The sequence below is a fragment of the Lates calcarifer genome, linkage group LG11, assembly GCF_001640805.2.
Source record: "Lates calcarifer isolate ASB-BC8 linkage group LG11, TLL_Latcal_v3, whole genome shotgun sequence".
Taxonomy (NCBI): Eukaryota; Metazoa; Chordata; class Actinopteri; family Centropomidae; genus Lates; species Lates calcarifer.
Window position 1 is genome coordinate 12,454,345 of NC_066843.1, and position 18,685 is coordinate 12,473,029.

Genomic DNA, 18,685 nt, shown 5'->3' on the forward strand with positions numbered 1-18,685 from the left:
CATCCCTGTCCAGGTGCGTGCTCGGGAACACCACCATCCTGGCAGAGTTTGCCGGGGAGGAGGAAGTGAACCGCTTCTTTGCACAGGGCCAGTCACTCGGTGGAACAACCAGCTGGCAGGCCACTCCAGGCACCAATCAGACAAGGATGGGCGGGACCGGGTCTGGAGCCTCTCACCCCATCGGCCACTCGCCCCACTGGAACAACAACAACGGCGGCAGTAGCGGCGGCAGTAGCAGCGGCCTGGGAGCAGGCGGAGCAAAGACAGGCGGGGAGTTGCTTTGGGGCAGCGTGCCGCAGTATTCTAGCCTGTGGGGACCCCCGAGCGGAGAGGAGGGACGGGTCATGGGGAGTCCCACCCCAATCAATACGCTGCTGCCTGGGGACCTGCTGAGTGGGGAGTCCATGTAGGACAGAAGAGCCCAGGCTAAACAAACAACCAACAGGAGCAAAAACCTTTCAAATCAATGTGGAGATAATCAGTGTGGGTGTAACAGTGAAAAGGAGAAACGAGAGGAGGACGAGGCCACACCGTCGCTGCTCACCCTCGTCGACCTCCTCTACTCCTTTTGTTTGTAACGACATTTCAGTTGCAGTTCTTTCGTGAATCTCAGTGAGAGATTTTGGTCACAGTGTTCAGCTTTTACTTTTGGAGACACAGGAAGAAGTCTTTCATTCAACAAAGAAAGAGAACTTTTTACAGAAACAAACTTTTGCGAACTCGCCGTGTGAAACATGTACTTTAGTCAAACTGACACAATGACGAGCTGCCATCTTTAAACTTGCGTAATCCCTCTCTGCCTTTTGAGGCAATCATACTGCACCTCAGAGATCCATGAAAAAGGCATCATTCCCAAAGTTAAAACCCTTCAATCAGAGTGCTTGTTGAACTCTCAGCTGGTCCAGACTCAACATTTGTTTCTCTCAGCACTAATATTAGCCTTAACCTCTTTCCTGCCCTGCTATCCTCACTCACTCTGTACTTGGTGAAGAAGCATACGGACACTTGCACACCCTTATTTCTGAGCCAGTGAAACCTGAGTGGAGAGTACATGCTGCTTAACGTAAGCAACCACAGCAACTCACAACTTCAGTGCATTTTTTGCAAGCAGATTGAGTTCCCCACACAACGCTCAAAGGGAATGATGCAACTCTGTTCGCCTTGTTCAAGCCATTTATTTTTGTAGTGTTTTTTTTTCTTTTTCTTCTTGAACCATTGCAAACAAAGCTAAGAAATGATATTATTCAAATGTGTCTGTCAATCTTACCTGGTGAGGGGTGGGGGGGGAGTTTGGGGATAGTTTTGGGGGTCGTCACGTGTTACAGTTAGCGGACGTGACAGACGACGAAATGAACCACTGCTATTACTATGGAACTGTAAAGACAAACACTTCAATGCACCTCAACTCACCTGCGGGGCAACTCGCAGTTTGGTCTCAGTCTCTGACCCTCTCACTGATGTAGTGGAAAAAAAAGAAGGAAAAAAAAAAACCTCAAGCCGTAAATGTTTCCCAATGGTGTGTAGTCAATGATGCTCACCACCACCACCCCCCTCCACCCCCAACGCCCCACTCCACCCGCAAAACAACCATTTCAAGTGACGTGCAATATAAGCCACAGACTCTACCGTCCAAGCACCCTACCATGGCCTCTCTCAGAAAGAGAGGAGACTATGAGGAATGATTGAACTGCAAAAACTGTATCTGCCCCACCCCCCTGCCCCGCAAGCCAACCACCTAACCTACCCCAAACCCTAAAACTGCCACTACTACCCGCCCCCACCCCCCCCATCCCCTAACAGTGTGTGCGCTCAGGAGAGTAGCAAGCTGGTCTTCAACCATCTTCAACCACAAGGATGTACAAACAAAGCACTTCTTCAGCCAGCTTACTCTCCACACTTATGCCAGTGACTAGTTTTAGGGGAGGGGGAGGGATAGGTGTGTGTGTGTATGTGTGTGTGTGTGTGTGTGTGTGTGTGCGCGCGCGCTTGATGGAAAGGCATCAAACCAAAATGAGAGGAGCCACCTGTTTTCCTTTTTACCCAGAAGACCAGATGACCCTTTTTTTCTCTCGGCCCAAATTTGCATCGGTAGAAGAGTATGAAGCAAAGATTTTGTGAATAGGTGGTCTATCATAGCACTTAGCAAGAGCGCTGCAGCTCATTATACCCTCAATGCCAACGAATAGAAGAAAGGAGAAGCAACACTGGCAAATAAAAACTGAAAAAGACAAAAAAGCAATCTGCTTAGTGGCTTCTCTATATACTTATTTTTTAACTTAACATGGATGTGAAGATTTTTTTTTTTTCAATCCTTCTTCCCTCAAGTCGGTGGGACCAAGAAGGATATCAAACATGGTAGCAAAGTGAAGGGAAATACAAAGAAAGAACTAACTCGACTGATGATGGGTGCGGCAGGGAAAGACCCTGAAAGCACTCATCCTCACCCTCTTTTATCAAAGTAAATATCACTGTTACATTGCATACTTTGAAATCTTTAGCCTTGGTGTCTGGAAAACGCTCGACGTGTTTATGTTCTACTGGGTCCAGCAGGGAGGATCGCCATCTCTTCTTCATCCTTTTTATTTTTTATTTGTTTTGCTTTTTTCATCTTCTTTCTATTGGAGGCCCTGCCAACCTGTGTGATAGTGTGGCCACTGAGTGCCTGCCTGCTGCAGAGCGCAGTGCTCTGCGGCAGCCCTCACCCCTCCCTCCCTCCTCCGCCACTCTCCCCTCACTCGCCGCCTCCCTGCGGATCCCCCTACAGACTGGCTTCCTTCCTCTTCCTGCCGCCACCACCAAACCCCAACCCCACCCTGGGGCCTCCAAGGCCAAGAGCAGCTCTTTCAGAACTGGCCCACGTGTATTAAATTTACTACTACTACTACTGCTGCGCCAGAGTCTGTCCTCAGCAACCTCCACTTCCACTCTCTCTCCCTCTCTCTGTCTCTCTCCTGCAAGGATCACTTTAGCCAGAGATGGAGGCGTTTGATGTGTTTTTTTTTTTTTCATGGTTTCACTTATGGAATTGCCAGTGTGCATTTTTATTTTATTGTTGTAAGAAGTTTGCTGATATTGTTGCTGTTATCATTGATGATATAGTTGATGATTGTTTTCTGATGATGATTTCATGGCTTTTTAATATTGGTCTTTATGCAGTGTTCAGCTTCTCTCCTGCCCCTCCCACTGCCTCACAGGCAGAGCCAGTGTGTAGTTCAGAGGTACGCCTCAGCCGTGCAGCCAAGGCCATACAAAACACTGCAGATCCCCGTAGAAAAGGAAGGTGACGGGTGGGGGGAGGAGGTCTTTATGTTGGGAGTCAGACGGGGTGGGGGTTTGAAGAGTCAAATCAAGTGGGAAGGGTTGTGTAGTCGAAAAAGGGTTCTCTCCGGGCTGCCAGACCTCTGCTCTACGTCGTCTCATAACACACACTTCCTTTAATGTTGATGCGCCTCACTCACACTGGTGCTTTATGTTTAACTCTGGGAGCACTCAGTTAACGCTTAGAACCACCTCAACTGATGACAGCCTTCCATTTCTATGCAAAGACAAGGAGGTGTTCGTTCACAGCCATCTAGAAAATCACAGCCATTGCCCACATCTGCCAGTCTCCACTTATCTCTCAACCTTTACTACCAGGCAGCTTCCCTTGAAACCCCCCCCGGATAAAATGTAGGGGACACTGAAAGAAGAGCCTCTCCTCAAGGGTTTAGTCTCCTACTGTGTGGACAGAGCTACTAGATGACACTAAATGACCTGCTGGAGGCACTAGTGGTTGGCAAAGACACTTCGTCAGTCTTGTGTCAACCAATCTTTCCAATATCTACTTCCACTTTGCCATATCCTGATTTATCTTTAGCGTGATGAGACTTAAGTTCTTTTTATTGCTGCAGGGGGCGTATACCACAAGCCCCAGCTGTAGGAGGTTTGAGGAGGAGTAGAAGGGCAGGACAGATGAATGGTGCTGGTCTTTCACCAACACGAGGGACTGGAAGTTTTAGTGGCGAACCAGGCTGCAGGAGGAGGCGGGGTGGGGTGGTCCCTGTATGTGTCTGTGCACTGTTTATGGGTCACATCGGGTACATCTCTTTAAAAACCAAAAACATTATCTTTTTTTTATCATCAAGGTTTTTGCAAAAACTAGAAACTACAAAAAAAAGATCTGTTTCAGCTGTGCACTTTGAGGCTGAGATGTCTGTGTTCTGTGTCTCTGCAAGCTGCCACCTTCTCACCCCCGACAAAGGCTTGTTCTCCGGGCCACTTGCGGGGAAGCTGTATCCAGGAAGGTTCACTCTGGACCTCCTACTCGAAGGTTGCACTAGCCAATATATATATATATATAGATATATATACATATATCTGGCTTTGGTGTATCAGCAGACACAGGGACACACCTCAAGTTCGGTACCAAGTCTTAAAACTTAGGGGATTCGCCCTCTTCCAGAGTTGCTTAAGACTCGCGTCATTCAACAAAACAATCACTATTGCCTGTGTTGTTCGTTTGTGCGTTTGTTAGTTCCTGAAAACCTGCATTAACCCCCCCCCCCCCCAACACTGGACTTGAATCAAGAAATCGGCGTGGAAGTGGGGGAGTCGAATAGAGCGGGAGGACGGGGTGACTGGGACGGAGGTCGAGTCTCAGATGTGCCCTGGATTTCTTTGGCGCAGCACCAGCACTGAGAGCCCCGCCCCCTCCCACACCCCTCACCCCCGAACCCTTATCTACCTGTCTAGTGTTGAAAATCGAATGCTTTCCCTTTTTTTTTTTTTTTTCTGTTTTGTTTTGTTTAAAAAAAAAAAGTCACATCGACTCAAAGGCAACTGGAGCTTGAGCAAAATATGCTTCTCAATCATGGATCAGACAAGGGTTCTGGGGCAGGGGTTCCAACAAGATTTGAATCAGCAAATCTCTTTATAAAAAAAAACAAAGGCCTGGGTTGAATATGCACATGCTAGTTCATATACAGTATACAACCAAAAATATATAATGGGTGTATGTGTGTATATGGCTAGATTTCTCTGTTTTCCACTTAACCTAAGCCCTCTCCCCTCCCCTGCCCTGGCTTCTGCCCTTACCCTGTGTATCCTCCTCAACATTGTATTTCCCAGAAAACAAGATCATAAACATATCAGAGTAATACAAAATAATGAAAACAAATACTTGAATCAAAAGAAGCGCCAATAATGTAATGTGAACACTTTTTGTAGTGGTTTTTTTGTCTCATTCATACACTTCAGAGATTTTTGATAACATCGGTTCAGAGTGAATTAAATTTGAAATACGAGTGTTGTTGAAAACAAAGGTCGATATAAAGGCAAATTTACATCTGTTGTATTTGAGTGTTTGCACAAGGCTGCTTGTACTGTATGTTGTATGAATGTTCGGTGCGTGAGGTGAACATGTGTATGAGAGCTCGTGATTACAGCGGAGGAATTTCCGCCTCGTGTTTCTTTTCAATTCAGTATACTTATGTTGTTGATTTTGTTTTTTTTTTTTTGTTTTGTTTTTTTTTCTTTTTGCTTGTCAAAAATATATTCTGATGTTAATTGTTACTAGCCTCTAGCGTTGCACTGAGTGTCGGCCTCACCCCTCATCCAGCTAAACGAACAACATGATACAAGTACTGAGGGGAGACGGGGACAGTTCATGTGTAAATGTTTACTCAAGGACTAAAATAAGTGTGTTTTTAAAATGTAATGTTTATCTACCTTAGTGGCTTTCATTGTGGAATAATCCAAGAAAGTATGGATCATAATTGAGTATTGCACCATTTTTCAGACTATAAACCTAAAAAAAAAAAGAAAACTAAAAAAAAATCACATATGTATAAAAAAAAAATGCAGCAAAAAAAAAGTATTTTGCAGACCTGTGGCCATAGATTGGGGTAGAAGGACTTCAGCTCTCCCAAATCTGAGCAATGGAGAGAGTGAAGGACGAGACATCAGACTGAGCCTTGGCTTCTAGGGCTCACTTCAGAGGTGCCTACCTTTTTGGTTTGTTAGCTTTCGTTCTGTTTTCACTTATGTTCGATTCACTCATATTGTCATTTGTTTTCCTGCAAGGCCACTGACAGTTTACAAACACTTTAGTTTTTTTCTGGAGTTCAAAAAAAATCTGCAACACAAAGGAATTAAACCATGGGAATGTTGGAAAAAAGAAAAAAAAGGACAAATGCTTCCATTTATTAAAAAAAAACAACACTTCACAGAATGAAGATTTATTGTGCTACTTTCAGAACTCTGGGATTGAACAGTGTTGTCTTGTTCTGTTTAACCTTCTTTGTTCTGTGTTAAAGTTGATTTCATGGACTATCTCAAGCCTGTATGTTTTATGTTGATTATAATATTTTTCCTTTATATAAAAAAAAAAAGAAAAGAAAAAAAGACATAATTGCTCACTATCTTGCACACACACGAAAAAGTGGATCTTGTCTCAGGAAGGCCAGGGTTCCAGAGTACCAACTCCACGCCATTTTAATGTACATTTTTATGATGAGTAAAAAGAAAAGGATGATTTAAAAGAAACAATTCTAAGCACTGAAAGTTATGGACTTCAGAAGAAGAGAAAATACCTTTTGTTTCTAAATCCGTAGCAGTTACATAATAACCAAATAATGGACTTTAAATGAAAATGGAGTGCTTTATATATAAATCTATATATAAAAATTGCTTTACATTAAAAAAAAAAACAAAAAAAATGGTCAATGATTTTGATTGTTTAAAAAAAGAGACAGTGAATAACATGCAAAATGCTGTATGTTTGAATCTTTATTGTGTTTTCTTAATGAGGTCCCGTCCTGACTGAATCAGGAACATTGTGCATTAATCTTTCTTTCCTCTCTCTCTCTCTCTCTCTCTCTCTCTCTCTCTCTCTCTCTCTCTCTCTCTCTCTCTCTCTCTCTCTCTCTCTCTCTCTCTCACTTTCTCTCTCTCATTCTCCCACAGCGGGTATTATTAATAGATAAATCAGACTTTTGTGGAACTTTTTTCACATTTTGGAGGATGTTTGTAAAAAAAAAAAAAACATGAGCTGGTTGTAAAGGATCATGAAACTATGCACAAGTGTTTTTGGGGGGTGGGGTTTGGGGGCATAAGATGGGGATTTTATGGCCTACTTCTTAAGTGGCTGATCAATTGCAGGGGTTTTTGGGATCCAATGTGTTTTATTGTTTTTTTTTGTTTGTTTGTTTTTGGTTTTTTTTTTTTAAGGGGGTGGAGGGAGGGTGGGGGTGGAGAGGTGACTGATCTCGAGCCCTCCGCCTCCAGCTTCCTTCCCCTGATTCAGATCGACCTAGCGCTACATCGCCATGCTGTGTATTCCTAAAACCAATGAGCGTCTCACTCTTTAGCACTGTGGGATTCTAGCCTGTCACCCTCAAGGGTTTTTTTTCTCAGTTGTTAAGGTTTATCAGAGGGTGGGGTGGGGGTATGGGATTAGGGCTGCTTTTTTTTTTTTTTTTTTTTGTTTGCCTTTTTTTGTTTTTGAAATATTAAGTAAAAATGTCTGTACTGAGATTTGATGAGAAGTCAGTGGCTTGTAATGTTTTATTTTTTCTCTCTGTATATCTCTTTCTCCTCATAGAATGTGATTGTTACATGACATGCACCGAAACAAATGTTTTCATGAACTATGGAGCTTCTTTCAAATATTAATAAAATAGCATTTTTTTTCTTGGCTGTAAAAAAATGTGCCATTTGATTATTTGTTGCTCGTCTCTCTGCATCTGTTTCTTATTTCCTGGAGGAAGAGTCACCATCAGTGCAGCATGTGTGTGTGTTTGTTCTGCAGCTGACACCAGCTCTGCTGCAAAGACACTGCAGCAGAGCTGGTGTCACTTCCTGTTCATCTTCGCAGCACCATTATTTCGATGCCAGAGGTCACGTCAGGTTCTGAGGGCGAGCTGCCTGGGACAGGCGTAATAGTTGTCCTGTGGCGGCCGGATGTTTGGGTTAGCGTACACGGGGAAGTTGTCTTCCTCCAGGTGTGAGGGGGCCTCATGGTTATTTTGGGGGACTCCAGTGCTCTGCTGCTTCCTGGTCATTTCCTCATAGATAGGAACAGGAGCTTGTGGTCTGTCATGATGCCTCACCTTCACCTACAAACATTATTTCATCCTTAGTTAGAAATACACTTATGTTTAGTGTTATGTTCGATATCAAGAAGCTTCTGCACTTATTATTTACTTTGTGCATGTTAATTCTCAGGACCTTAAGCTCCAGTGTGATTTTGCTACTTTTAAATTTCAAAACTTCAAAAGCAGAAGATATTCAGATTACAGTCATGATAAGGTGAGAAAATCAGCAAGTGTTTACACTGAAGAGCTGGAACAAAAGAATATGTGTCATTTTTGCTAAAAACTGACCAGTGATGATTTGATAATTCCAAATAATTGCAGTTTAAATCATGGGGCATAATAATGTAATAATAATGTGGCATTTATTCTTGCTGAACAAAGATTTCCTTTCACATGAGACAAGGAATAATTACTTTAAACTGTCTATCTGTTGCTGTCTATGCTTCCACTCTCTTTTCTTGGGTTTAGAGAGACATTTTGTCCTGAATTATCCTGCAGTTTTCAGCCTTGCTACAGAACTTCAAGATAAGGGAAATATCTAAAAAAAAAAAAAAAAAAAAAATCTATCTTTGTGGGCTGCACGTAAGAAAACATTTTCAACAGTGTCTGGTAGCTGGGCTGGCAGGTAGAGACCTCTCTCCTAACTGATAGAAAATGTGAAAGTACAGTGAATAGCAGTCTCTACACAGTTAGAAGATGTGGATTAAACATAGAAAAAGTGTGACAAAGCACTTCATTAACACTCACTAGAAAACAGAACTGTGACTTCACAACATAACTAGGCTTTGTGAAATATTAAGTGACGAGGAGATACTCACACATTTTTTTGTGGCCAGCCAGCAGAGTGTGAGCACAATCAGCCCTGCTGCTGCGAAGATGGTGAAGAGCAGAGGGGGGTACCTGGGAGAGCACTGGCACGGCCTCTCTGCACCACCACAAACACACACCAACACACATTAAAATCTGAGCATTAACAACAACAACAGTAAATAAAACGGCAGCAGAGCATAAGCATAGTGAGATGTTTTTAACCACTTACCTGCCCCTTCGACCAGCAAGAAAACCTTTTCAGCACTGAGGATGAGGTCAGAGTAGTTCTCCTCTCTGTAGCTCAGCTCCCACATGTACAGTCCCGTGTCATTGTGCTGTAAGTGGGATATGGTCACATTGACCTGAGCAGAGTCCAGCCCCCCGCCGAGGTGCAGACGCCCCCTGTGCTCCGGGTTGACCTTGATCTCGCCGCCCTTGGCCATGGACAGCAGGGTGGTCTGGGTCTGGGCACCACGGTGGTACAGGTGGAGGCCCCTCAGGCTCAGCTTGTTAGGGGAGCAGGAGAGCTCCAGTGACTGGCTCGCGGTCAGACGCCTGAAGATCAACTCTGCATTGGCTGGAGAGGAAAAAATCAAGTTCTGGTAAAAGTTAACAACAGATTTTAGAACAGTCGGTCTGTTACAGTTCTTCTTTGTTGGTCCTAGCAGGCTGACAGTTTGGTCTCTCATTCAAATGTTTTGATAGTTTGATAGTTGAACTTCAGCCGGTCAAAGTTTTCACTTGTTCTGTCAAATATCTCAACATCTACCTGATGGACTGATCCAGAATTTTGGGAACACGTTCAGGGTCCCCAGAGGATGAATTGTATTATTTTTGCTGCAATATTAGGGCCGTCATCAGGTCAGAATTTCAATTTGTCCAATACTTTGATGTTTGTCAAGTGCAAATATAAACACGACCTCAAAGTTCAAATTTAATTTAAACACAAGAATGTCAGATTTCTGTTCATACATATTATTTGTTTAGTGTTACAATAAATCAGCTAATCAAAGACAATTCTACTTTTTGTAGGTAAAATGTGAATTTGTCTTACCTTCAAAGAGCTGAATAAAAATGAGAATGCATGTCGTATTCATCTTCATGGCTTTTTTTTTTTTTTTAATTAAAAAAACACTATGATGCACCAGAACTAAGTCATAATATACTCCCCCTGATTCCTTCAGCCTCAGTCTATTTATTGTTCTTCACCTCAAAGCAGGAAGAGGACCTCAACGCCACAACTACAGTTAAAATACTGTGGTTCGTCCTGTACACTCTAAATATTTGTCATGATCAGGATGTCACGTGTCAGACTTCAACGCCTTCAGCCACTGAAAACACACCCATTGAGTATAGAATTAAACATAAACTATAAATTGCACTGTTCCGGAATACTAATTCCATTTTTGTTCTGAGGGCTTTGTTTCATAGTGAACAGACAAAAATATTTGAGCTGTGACTCCTCTGACTGCTTTAAAAAATCAGGTTATAATTTTATTATAGAGTGAGAACAGAAGAGACAAGAATATCACTTTCAGTCTGTATCATCGGATATGTCTGGAGCGTGTAAGATCTGTCTGATAATGTAGTTAACAGACAGTCAAGTGGACAGTCAGTAACAGTAGAGAGGTTGTTGTTGGTTGGTTATTATAAGTGGTATTACACAAACCACAACACCTAGCAGGAACTTTCCAGCGGAAGTGGTTTTGAATGTTGTCCTAAGAACATGTGCATGTTGGTGGATAAATACTCTGCCTTTTTTTTTGCACTACACAATTTTTATTGTGTTTCAAACAAGCTGAAAACCCAGAAAATAAAGACTTTTAATGAGTGAGACACTGCAAAATTGTCAAAAACTGTCAAATTATAATATCAAAAATGTTATAATACGACAACATACACAAATTATGATTTTTAGATACTCTTATATGTAAATAATGTAGAAGCTTTTTCTATTTTGTCTTTCTTTGAACTGAACAGCTGAATTTCTGTATTGCATTCTTATAGTTTTTTTTTTTTTTTTTTTTGTATATTGGTGTACTGCAGCACTTAGGTTTTACACTGAATATACATTTCCACAGAAACAATCAATGACATTTAGACTTTTTGTGCAGATTTTTAAATGTATATATCGAGTGAAATCCCTGTCAGCTACATTCAAATCAGCCTTTTGTCTCAGTTTTTTAACTGAATAGAGACTCTGTACCCAGTTGTGAGCTGATTGGTAGATAACTGGACTCAGGTGTGCAGTGCTGCTTTAATGAGGCTGATTGTTTGCCTGAAGTTTAAAATGCTCCACTGCTCAGGCTGCTTTGCTGCCTTGTGGGTCAGAGAGGAGCTTCTGCAGTCTGAGCCAGCTGTTTGCTATTTTAGGTGACATCGATGGAGACCTTGTTTTGGGGGGTTAACCTCCTCGTTGGACTCTTTCTGTCAGGACTCTGCGTTCGATCGTCTTTGGCTTTTCCGCCTGCACATCACACACAACATGCTTTGTTTCACAGACCTCAGCTCACGCAGAGCCACAACTCCAAACACACTGCACACAAGGCTCCAGCTGAGGAACGAGAGCAGGTGAATACTGTCAGAGTGACCTGCTACCCAGACTCGCTGGATATTGTGATCAAAGCTGACCTGTTTAGAGTTGGAGCTCCTGTTAACAGTGAGGAGTTACGACTTGGAGTGGAGCACAATGATTTCTGTAGAGCCACAGCGTCTTCAAGGAGACGAGTACAGAATTGTTGTTGGACTTGCAGACTGCGGCACTAAACACTGGGTACTGGTGAATCTATTCCATTTATACTAAACAATACTAAACATTAAAACTTCTTCTAAAACATATCTCTGATCCACAGATGACTGAAGACTCTCTGGTCTACACAAACCTCCTCATATACTCTCCTGTGGCCTCTCCAGACGGGCTGATTCGAATGGATGAGGCTGTAGTTCCAATTGAGTGTCATTATGAAAGGTCTGTCTGCCTTTTTAAAGCACATCTCTAAAGCTCACTGAGCAGTGCCTCGCTGTAAAGTACTTGTTTCCTGTTTCTCAGGAAGTACAGTTTGTCCAGTTCTTCAATCACGCCCACCTGGATCCCCTTCATGTCCACCCAAGCTGCAGTGGAAACCTTGGAGTTTGACCTGAGACTTATGACAAGTGTGTTTGATCCACTTCTCATGATGTGTATTTGTGTTTTTATTTATTCCTAACTGTGTTGATCTTGTGCAGATGACTGGCTTTATGAAAGAAGCTCTAACGTATTTTACCTCGGTGAGTCCATCAGCATCGAGGCCTCGGTCAGAGTCGGACACCACATGGGGCTGAAAGTGTTTGTGAGCAGCTGCGTGGCTACACTCGACCCAGACATATACTCTGTTCCCAGATACATCTTTGTCGAGAATGGGTAAGCACTTGAAACTGCAACTTCATGGTAAATTGAGGAACTCCATCAGTTTGTTTACAGGTCTATGACTGTATGTGAGATGTTGTATAAATCTTTTTCTGTCTCCAGAGGAAGCTGAAGTCTAACATGTACTTGAGGAAGTATCTAACATATCTCCATAGCCCAGTTCATCTGTTTGAGGCTAGCACAGCCTTACAAAGGCATATGGTAATTGTACCATATCAAAGCAAATGATAAACTAATGCTACTGTTCTAACTAGACAATTTTTTTTCTACCTAGACTAATTTTTTATCAAGAATGGTGTATGTCAAATGTTAAGCTTATTTTCCCTCCCAAAACTTACACACACTCATGGTATTCGTCACATAGCTGCTAGTAGCATAATGCAAAATAATGTTCCACCTGAAACTGATGTGGCATTGATATCTCTCTCTCTCTCTCTCTCTCTCTCTCTCTCTCTCTCTCTCTGCTCAGGTGTTTGGTTGACTCGCAGCTTCCTGGTTCAAAGTCTCACTTTTTACCCAGGATACAGGATGACAAGCTTCACTTTGTTATGGATGCATTTAGGTTTCATAATGAGGACAAAGGAGAGGTGGGATCGATTTTTAAAATTAGCCTAAGCCATTATCACATAGTTTTTTAACTTTTTCCCTCTCTTACAGCTCTACATCACATGTCACCTGAATGCTGTACCAGTAAATGATGCAGAGGCACCAAATAAGGCCTGCACTTTAATAAATGGAAGGTGAGTTTTATCCAGTGTGAAGATGTCATAATGCAATTGCAATCAGTCTATGAGCTGAAAAATGTCAATCCTTTCTCAGATGGCGGTCAGCTGATGGTAATGACTATCTGTGTGGATACTGTCAAAGCCAAAATGAAGTTAGCCAAACCCACAGTAAGCCCAGCAGCCATGGCAAGTTTGGTCCTCGTGGGTTTGGGAAGCCAGATGAGCCTGAATCCTTATGGAGAAGTGGGTTGAGGACCAATAAAGGTTAGATTTTTTTTTTTTTTTTTTTTTTTTTTTTTTTTTTTTTTTTTTTAAATTAAATCCTACATCTTTATGATAAATGGATGATTGTCTGGTCTTAGTTCAAGATCATATCCTATGACAACACCTTGGTTCTCAACCAGCCAATTTTACATGAACAATCCAGTAAAGCTAAAGTTTTCCCCACTAGATGTCAGGCTTTACACATGGTTTTTGACTTGTAGTAACTAATGTCATTTGTGGCTATTTTTTAGTGTGGGAACAAGAGGCAAAAGTGGGCCCACTGTTGGTGTTGCCAGCTAAACAGAAGAGTGGGCCTCTACCTGTGGAAGACCTCCCTCCTGTTCTCAGTAAAATCAGCAGACCTGCCCTCTACGGCAGCCAGTGGAGAAGTGGAATGAACAACAGAGTTGGTAAGGATCTTGATCATCAGCATAAGAATCATCTTTGCTAATCTTAAGCCTTTGCTCTAAATGAGGACCCACCCCACTCCTTTTTTTTTTTTTTTTTTTTTTTTTTGGCCTCCCCCCATCCTAGATCTGGAGAAGGGACTGCTTCCTGATCCACCATCTATTCCAGATGAGGTGGAGGAGAAAGAGGATGACAGAAGTGGAGCAGATCTAAAAGGTAAAGCATGAAAAGATTGTCCATCTTTTTAAAATTTTTACTTCTGACATGAAAACTTGTTTCTCTAATTACAGGCGAAGATGCAGAAGATGAAGTTGCTGCACCTCTAGAAAAGGTGGCCGCAGAGGTCACGTTGAAACCCAAGGCTTCAGCACTAGACCGTAACACCACAGCAGCCCCCAGCACAGTCCTCACCACCACCACCACCACTGCTCCAGTTAAGCTGGATGTGACTTCAGTGGCAAATGCCACAGCTACAGAATCTGATCATTCAGACAAAGATGACCCAAAGCGAAAATAAACAATTTAAAACTAAGCTTTTGTTTTTTTTTTTTTTTTTTTTTTGAGTGAGTACAGGAGTGTGCAGTCTAAACTTGCTGCTTCTCTGGCAGGTAAAGTTGCAGAATATGCACACAATTAAACCTTTATTTATACTAAATGATACAGTCACAGTCCCAAATCCACACAAGTACATAATGATTTCTAAGGTTTTTAGTTTTGTGTGTGTGTGTGTGTGTTCACACTGAAAAAGTGACAATACGAACACTAGATGGCATGTATACTAGTATAAATGCATTTGAGTTTGCTGTTGCTGCAGACTATTTTTCTCTTTCATCTCCAAATAAGACTTGGTCAACTAGTATTAAAGCATTAATGTTGGTGTTTTTTCAAAGGTTCAATAATTGCTAGTGACCTTCTAAAGTCACACTTTGACATCTGATTTCACCAGTATGTATCATTTCCTGCTAAAATCTTTTAATTCTTCTACTTAAAAACAGTGTAAAATGAGTTGGTATGTAGCATGTACTTAGGATGTAACTATCTACCACCATAATATGAAAGGTTGCAAAAACAACCACACTGCTCTGAAATGGCATGTTTTAAGTGGAAGTACAAAATAAAACAAAAGTAATCTCATTTAATACAAACAAATGGAGCAGCAATTGTGTTAATTGTACCACACCAAAATCTGAAAGCACACAGAGCTTAAAACTGCTTACGAACCTGTCAAAATCACTGAGCAACAAACAAGGTTGAGTTAGAATTATTTGAGTCTTTATGAAATTTGCTGTTGTCTAAACAACGGAGGGAACAAAGATTCCTGCAGGAGGATCGCTGCACTTCTCACTGCCACAGTCCCCACTGGTGCTGATCATGTTGTTCGTGACTGATTACTGGATTTTAAATTTTGGTTGGTGGTCGGAGGTGTATATGAGAGTCTGTCTAATATGATCAGTCAGACAATAAAACTCTATGATTGGCAGTAACAAATGAAATGATTTACTGCACAGCTACACAGGGGTCTACAAAACTAATTCTAACTAATTTCCATAGCAAGGATTCTAAAAAAATATAAATACAAAATTAAACTTCATATGAAGGATACAGTAAGATAAGGAAACACAATAAGATAAGGAAATAAGTCAGTGAAATTAAATGTGTTTTAGAGGAAGTGCAGAGTAGAAGTGATGTGCATTTTCATCTCATGGTATGATCCGATTACAGCCTCCAGAATTATTTTAAAGCACAGAGGAAAGCTAAAGATAATGGGTAAATGCAATAGTCAGGAGATTATATCATATCTATGAGTCTCTGCCCAGTACTATACGGTGCCATTTACAGTATGTTATTTTTTTTTCCTGTGCCTATAATCCTAAAATAATATAGAGTTTTCCTTGCTGTACCAACCTTTCAATAAACACTTAAATGTTAAAAGACTGTATTAGCTATGATATTGCTGACAATAAGATAAAATGGGGAAACAATAACAGTGATGGATTAGGATTCAGTGTCTGCCTGTTTCATCAGTTAATGAGTGATTGCTTCCAGCTGTGCTCAGCAGGTGATCTGATTGGTCTGAGCTGGGAAGTGTTTGAGATACTGGGAGGATTATCTGGAGAGTTTGAATCTTCTGCATCTTATCTGAAATACTGCATCATTTCATCATCACCCATCTCACTGACTGGGCTGAGCAGGAGGTTTTTGCTGTTTCACATTTCCAAAAAAGTCTCCTGTTGTTATTAGAGAGCGAAATGGTGATTGCAGGTCACTCAGCCTCTCTGGCGCTGCTGTTATCATTTGCTTTCGGTGTTGCAGATGCCATTCGAGCTTTAAAAGATGGACCCGTAATTGATGCTGAGGGAAGGGAATTTAAATCTGCTGCAGTGAGAGCTGATGCAGAAAACATCAATGAGCCACAACCTAATGACGGCTCCTCTGTTCGTGTACAGTGCACGGAGGTGTCCATGATAGTCATGGTAAATGCTGACCTGTATAAAAACGGCCGTCTTGTGTCTCCTGGAGACCTTTTTCTGGGGGAGGCCGAGCATTCAGAGAGCGGTCGGTGCAGAGTTGTTTCTGTCAGTGACACTGAGTATGTCATTGAAGCTGGACTGCAAGACTGTGGCACCAAATTAACGGTGAGTCCTTAATGCTTGTTAGTGCCACTATAATGGATTTGTCTGTGGTTGTTTAGCTGCTTTTCTGAAGGCTCCGTTTTTAAACACTGTCTTTATATTCACCTATAGATATCTGAGGACTCTGTGATCTACTCAAACAAGCTGATATTCTCACCAGCTGCCTCTTACCATGGCATTACAAGGATGACCAATGCTGTAGTCCCTGTTTCCTGTCACTATAAAAGGTAAGAGTCATTGTCTTGTACAGTGAGGACTTTTTTGCTGTTTTATGATTATTCCATAATGGCTGCCTTGTTATTTTTTTGGAACAGGACACACTTTGTGAGCAGTAATACCCAGCTGCAGCCCCTGACCCTCTCCTCTCAACACTCAGCAGGGCTCTCTGCTTTCTCCCTGAAGCTCATGACCGGTATGTGTGGACTCATAACAGCTGACTCTGATGGTTTGTCTTGATGAATATAAATGGACTGATGTTGTTGTCTATATGTAGATGACTGGACAAGTGAGATGTCCTCCAGTGTCTTCTACCTTGGCGATATCCTGCACCTCGAGGCAACTTATACAGGTCCTGATGCAGGACAAAAACGACTCTTCATCAACAGCTGTGTTGCCACCCTGACACCTGACGTAACATCAGTCCCCAGATACTACTTCATTGAAAACCATGGGTGAGAGCAGCTCAGTAACTATTATCAAACTTCAAATTGTCTTTTGAATTAACTCATGAGAGAGTCTGCCACTGGCCTTTGTCATATCTGAGGAAAACTACCTCTGTCAGGTGTGTCACTGATTCAAAAGAGGGAGGGTCAAACACACTGTTCAAACCCAGGACGAGGACTGATTCACTTCAACTCCAGCTCGATGCCTTTCTCTTTCACCATGATCCAAGAAACTCAGTGAGCCACTTACAACCTGCATGATTTAAAATGATTGGAAATGCTGTGAGGTTGTATAATGACATATCTGTGCTCTCCTCCCTGTTAGATATTTATCACTTGCCAACTGAAAGCTACGTCTGAAATGTGGAAGACCAGCCCTGTCAATAAGGCCTGCAATTACATACATTCAAGGTGATTTCTAAAAATGTATTCATTTCCTTATGTGCATTGTAGAGGAGGAACACCTCTTTAATAAACAAAGCTATGTAGCAGGTTTGGCAGGAACTTTATACTTCTTGTGGTTTTTAGATGATCATTTACAAAGGTGCATCTTCAAAACATGTATTAATTCTCTTCTTAAGTCTCTGGAGTAAGATTTTAGCCATAAATGTTCCTAACTGCAAATTCAGTTTAATCCATTAGCCTGTGCTGTAAGTCACTACAATTTTAGAGGACAGAAATCTTAATGCACATGTTTACATGCTTAATGTGATTTACTGTGGGCAACATGCGCAGCCCTGAAAACCAGCCTTATGTTTCTCTAAAGTATTCCTCTCTCTTCAGATGGAAAGATGTGGATGGGAACGATGGGGTGTGTCAGTGTTGTGACAGTACCTGCCACAAAAGACCAATAAAAAGTAAGTATGCTCAGTGTTTTAAAGCATGCAGATGAGACCAAAGTGTTTCATTAGTAATGTTGGATACCTTACTTTTAAATCACCTGTTTGGTTTATATGCAAAGGTCCAACTAATGCTCTTGCAAAAAAAAATGTTTGACTGTTTCAGATATGATGGTTTGTGGCACTGTGACTCTTGGCCCTTTGATGATTTTCCCCAGCAAGTAAGCAAAGAACAAATATCCAGACAAAAAACAGCTAACCTTCAGTGCATTATTTCACTTGGCAAGGTGACAATAAAAACTTTATGAATACAAAAAGCCTCCCTATGACTGGATTTTAAATTTTGGTTGGTGGCCAGCGGTGTATGAGAGTCTGTTTAATATGATCAGTCAGACAATACAACTCTATGATTGGCAGTGACAAAAATGAAAAGATTTACAGCGCAGCTACATGGGGAGTCTACTCTAATTCAAACTAATTCAAACTAATTTCCATAGCTAGGATTGTAGAAAATATACTAAACTTCATATTGAAGATACAGTAAGATCACAGGGAACACAGTAAGATAAGGAAATAAGTTAAAGTGCAGAATAGAAGTGATGTGCATTTTCAGTTAATGGTATGATTTGATTACAGCCTCCAGAATTATTTTAAAGCACAGAGGAAAGCTAAAGATAATGGGTAAATGCAATAGTCAGGAAATCAATTTTGCATACTTTCATAAAGCAGTTGTTACAGCAGGATTTCAATCAGAGTAAAGTATCCTTACGATAATTTAAAGAATAGATAAGAGATAAGAATATTATCACAAGTCTTGTTCCTTTATCCAATAAGCTGTCACCACCATGAGCAAAGGCCTGATATCT

The 18,685-nt window shown here is 41.5% G+C and overlaps 4 protein-coding genes across 4 annotated transcripts in view; 3 read left to right on the top strand and 1 right to left on the bottom strand.

Moving 5' to 3' along the window:
• The window catches only part of LOC108880287 (trinucleotide repeat-containing gene 6C protein-like), a 44,953-nt gene extending 37,269 nt beyond the window's left edge, over positions 1-7,684 (top strand). Inside the window, 1 exon segment of the mRNA XM_051073731.1 lies at positions 14-7,684. Within this exon segment, the coding sequence (XP_050929688.1) occupies positions 14-410 (397 nt within the window). The 3' untranslated portion in view covers positions 411-7,684.
• Positions 5,478-10,145, bottom strand: LOC108880294 (uncharacterized). The gene is made up of 4 exons (XM_018671743.2): positions 9,937-10,145; positions 9,112-9,459; positions 8,891-8,997; positions 5,478-8,093 (listed from the first exon to the last, which is right to left on the bottom strand). The coding sequence occupies exons 1-4, from the start codon at positions 9,983-9,985 to the stop codon at positions 7,881-7,883; spliced, it is 717 nt and encodes a 238-aa protein (XP_018527259.1). The 5' UTR covers positions 9,986-10,145; the 3' UTR covers positions 5,478-7,880.
• A 1,018-nt stretch (positions 10,146-11,163) lies between these two features.
• On the top strand, positions 11,164-14,217 carry LOC108880298 (zona pellucida sperm-binding protein 3-like). The gene is given in 11 exon segments (XM_018671755.1): positions 11,164-11,600; positions 11,602-11,655; positions 11,735-11,850; positions 11,932-12,035; positions 12,108-12,282; positions 12,758-12,875; positions 12,946-13,028; positions 13,108-13,277; positions 13,529-13,687; positions 13,812-13,901; positions 13,976-14,217. Coding segments are annotated over 11 exon segments (1,632 nt in total). The 5' UTR covers positions 11,164-11,264; the 3' UTR covers positions 14,203-14,217.
• A 1,486-nt stretch (positions 14,218-15,703) lies between these two features.
• Positions 15,704-18,159, top strand: LOC108880306 (zona pellucida sperm-binding protein 3). Its single transcript, XM_018671768.2, has 8 exons — positions 15,704-16,321; positions 16,430-16,545; positions 16,633-16,730; positions 16,812-16,989; positions 17,100-17,217; positions 17,306-17,391; positions 17,764-17,837; positions 17,986-18,159. The coding sequence occupies exons 1-8, from the start codon at positions 15,935-15,937 to the stop codon at positions 18,042-18,044; spliced, it is 1,116 nt and encodes a 371-aa protein (XP_018527284.1). The 5' UTR covers positions 15,704-15,934; the 3' UTR covers positions 18,045-18,159.
• Positions 18,160-18,685: the final 526 nt, after the last annotated feature.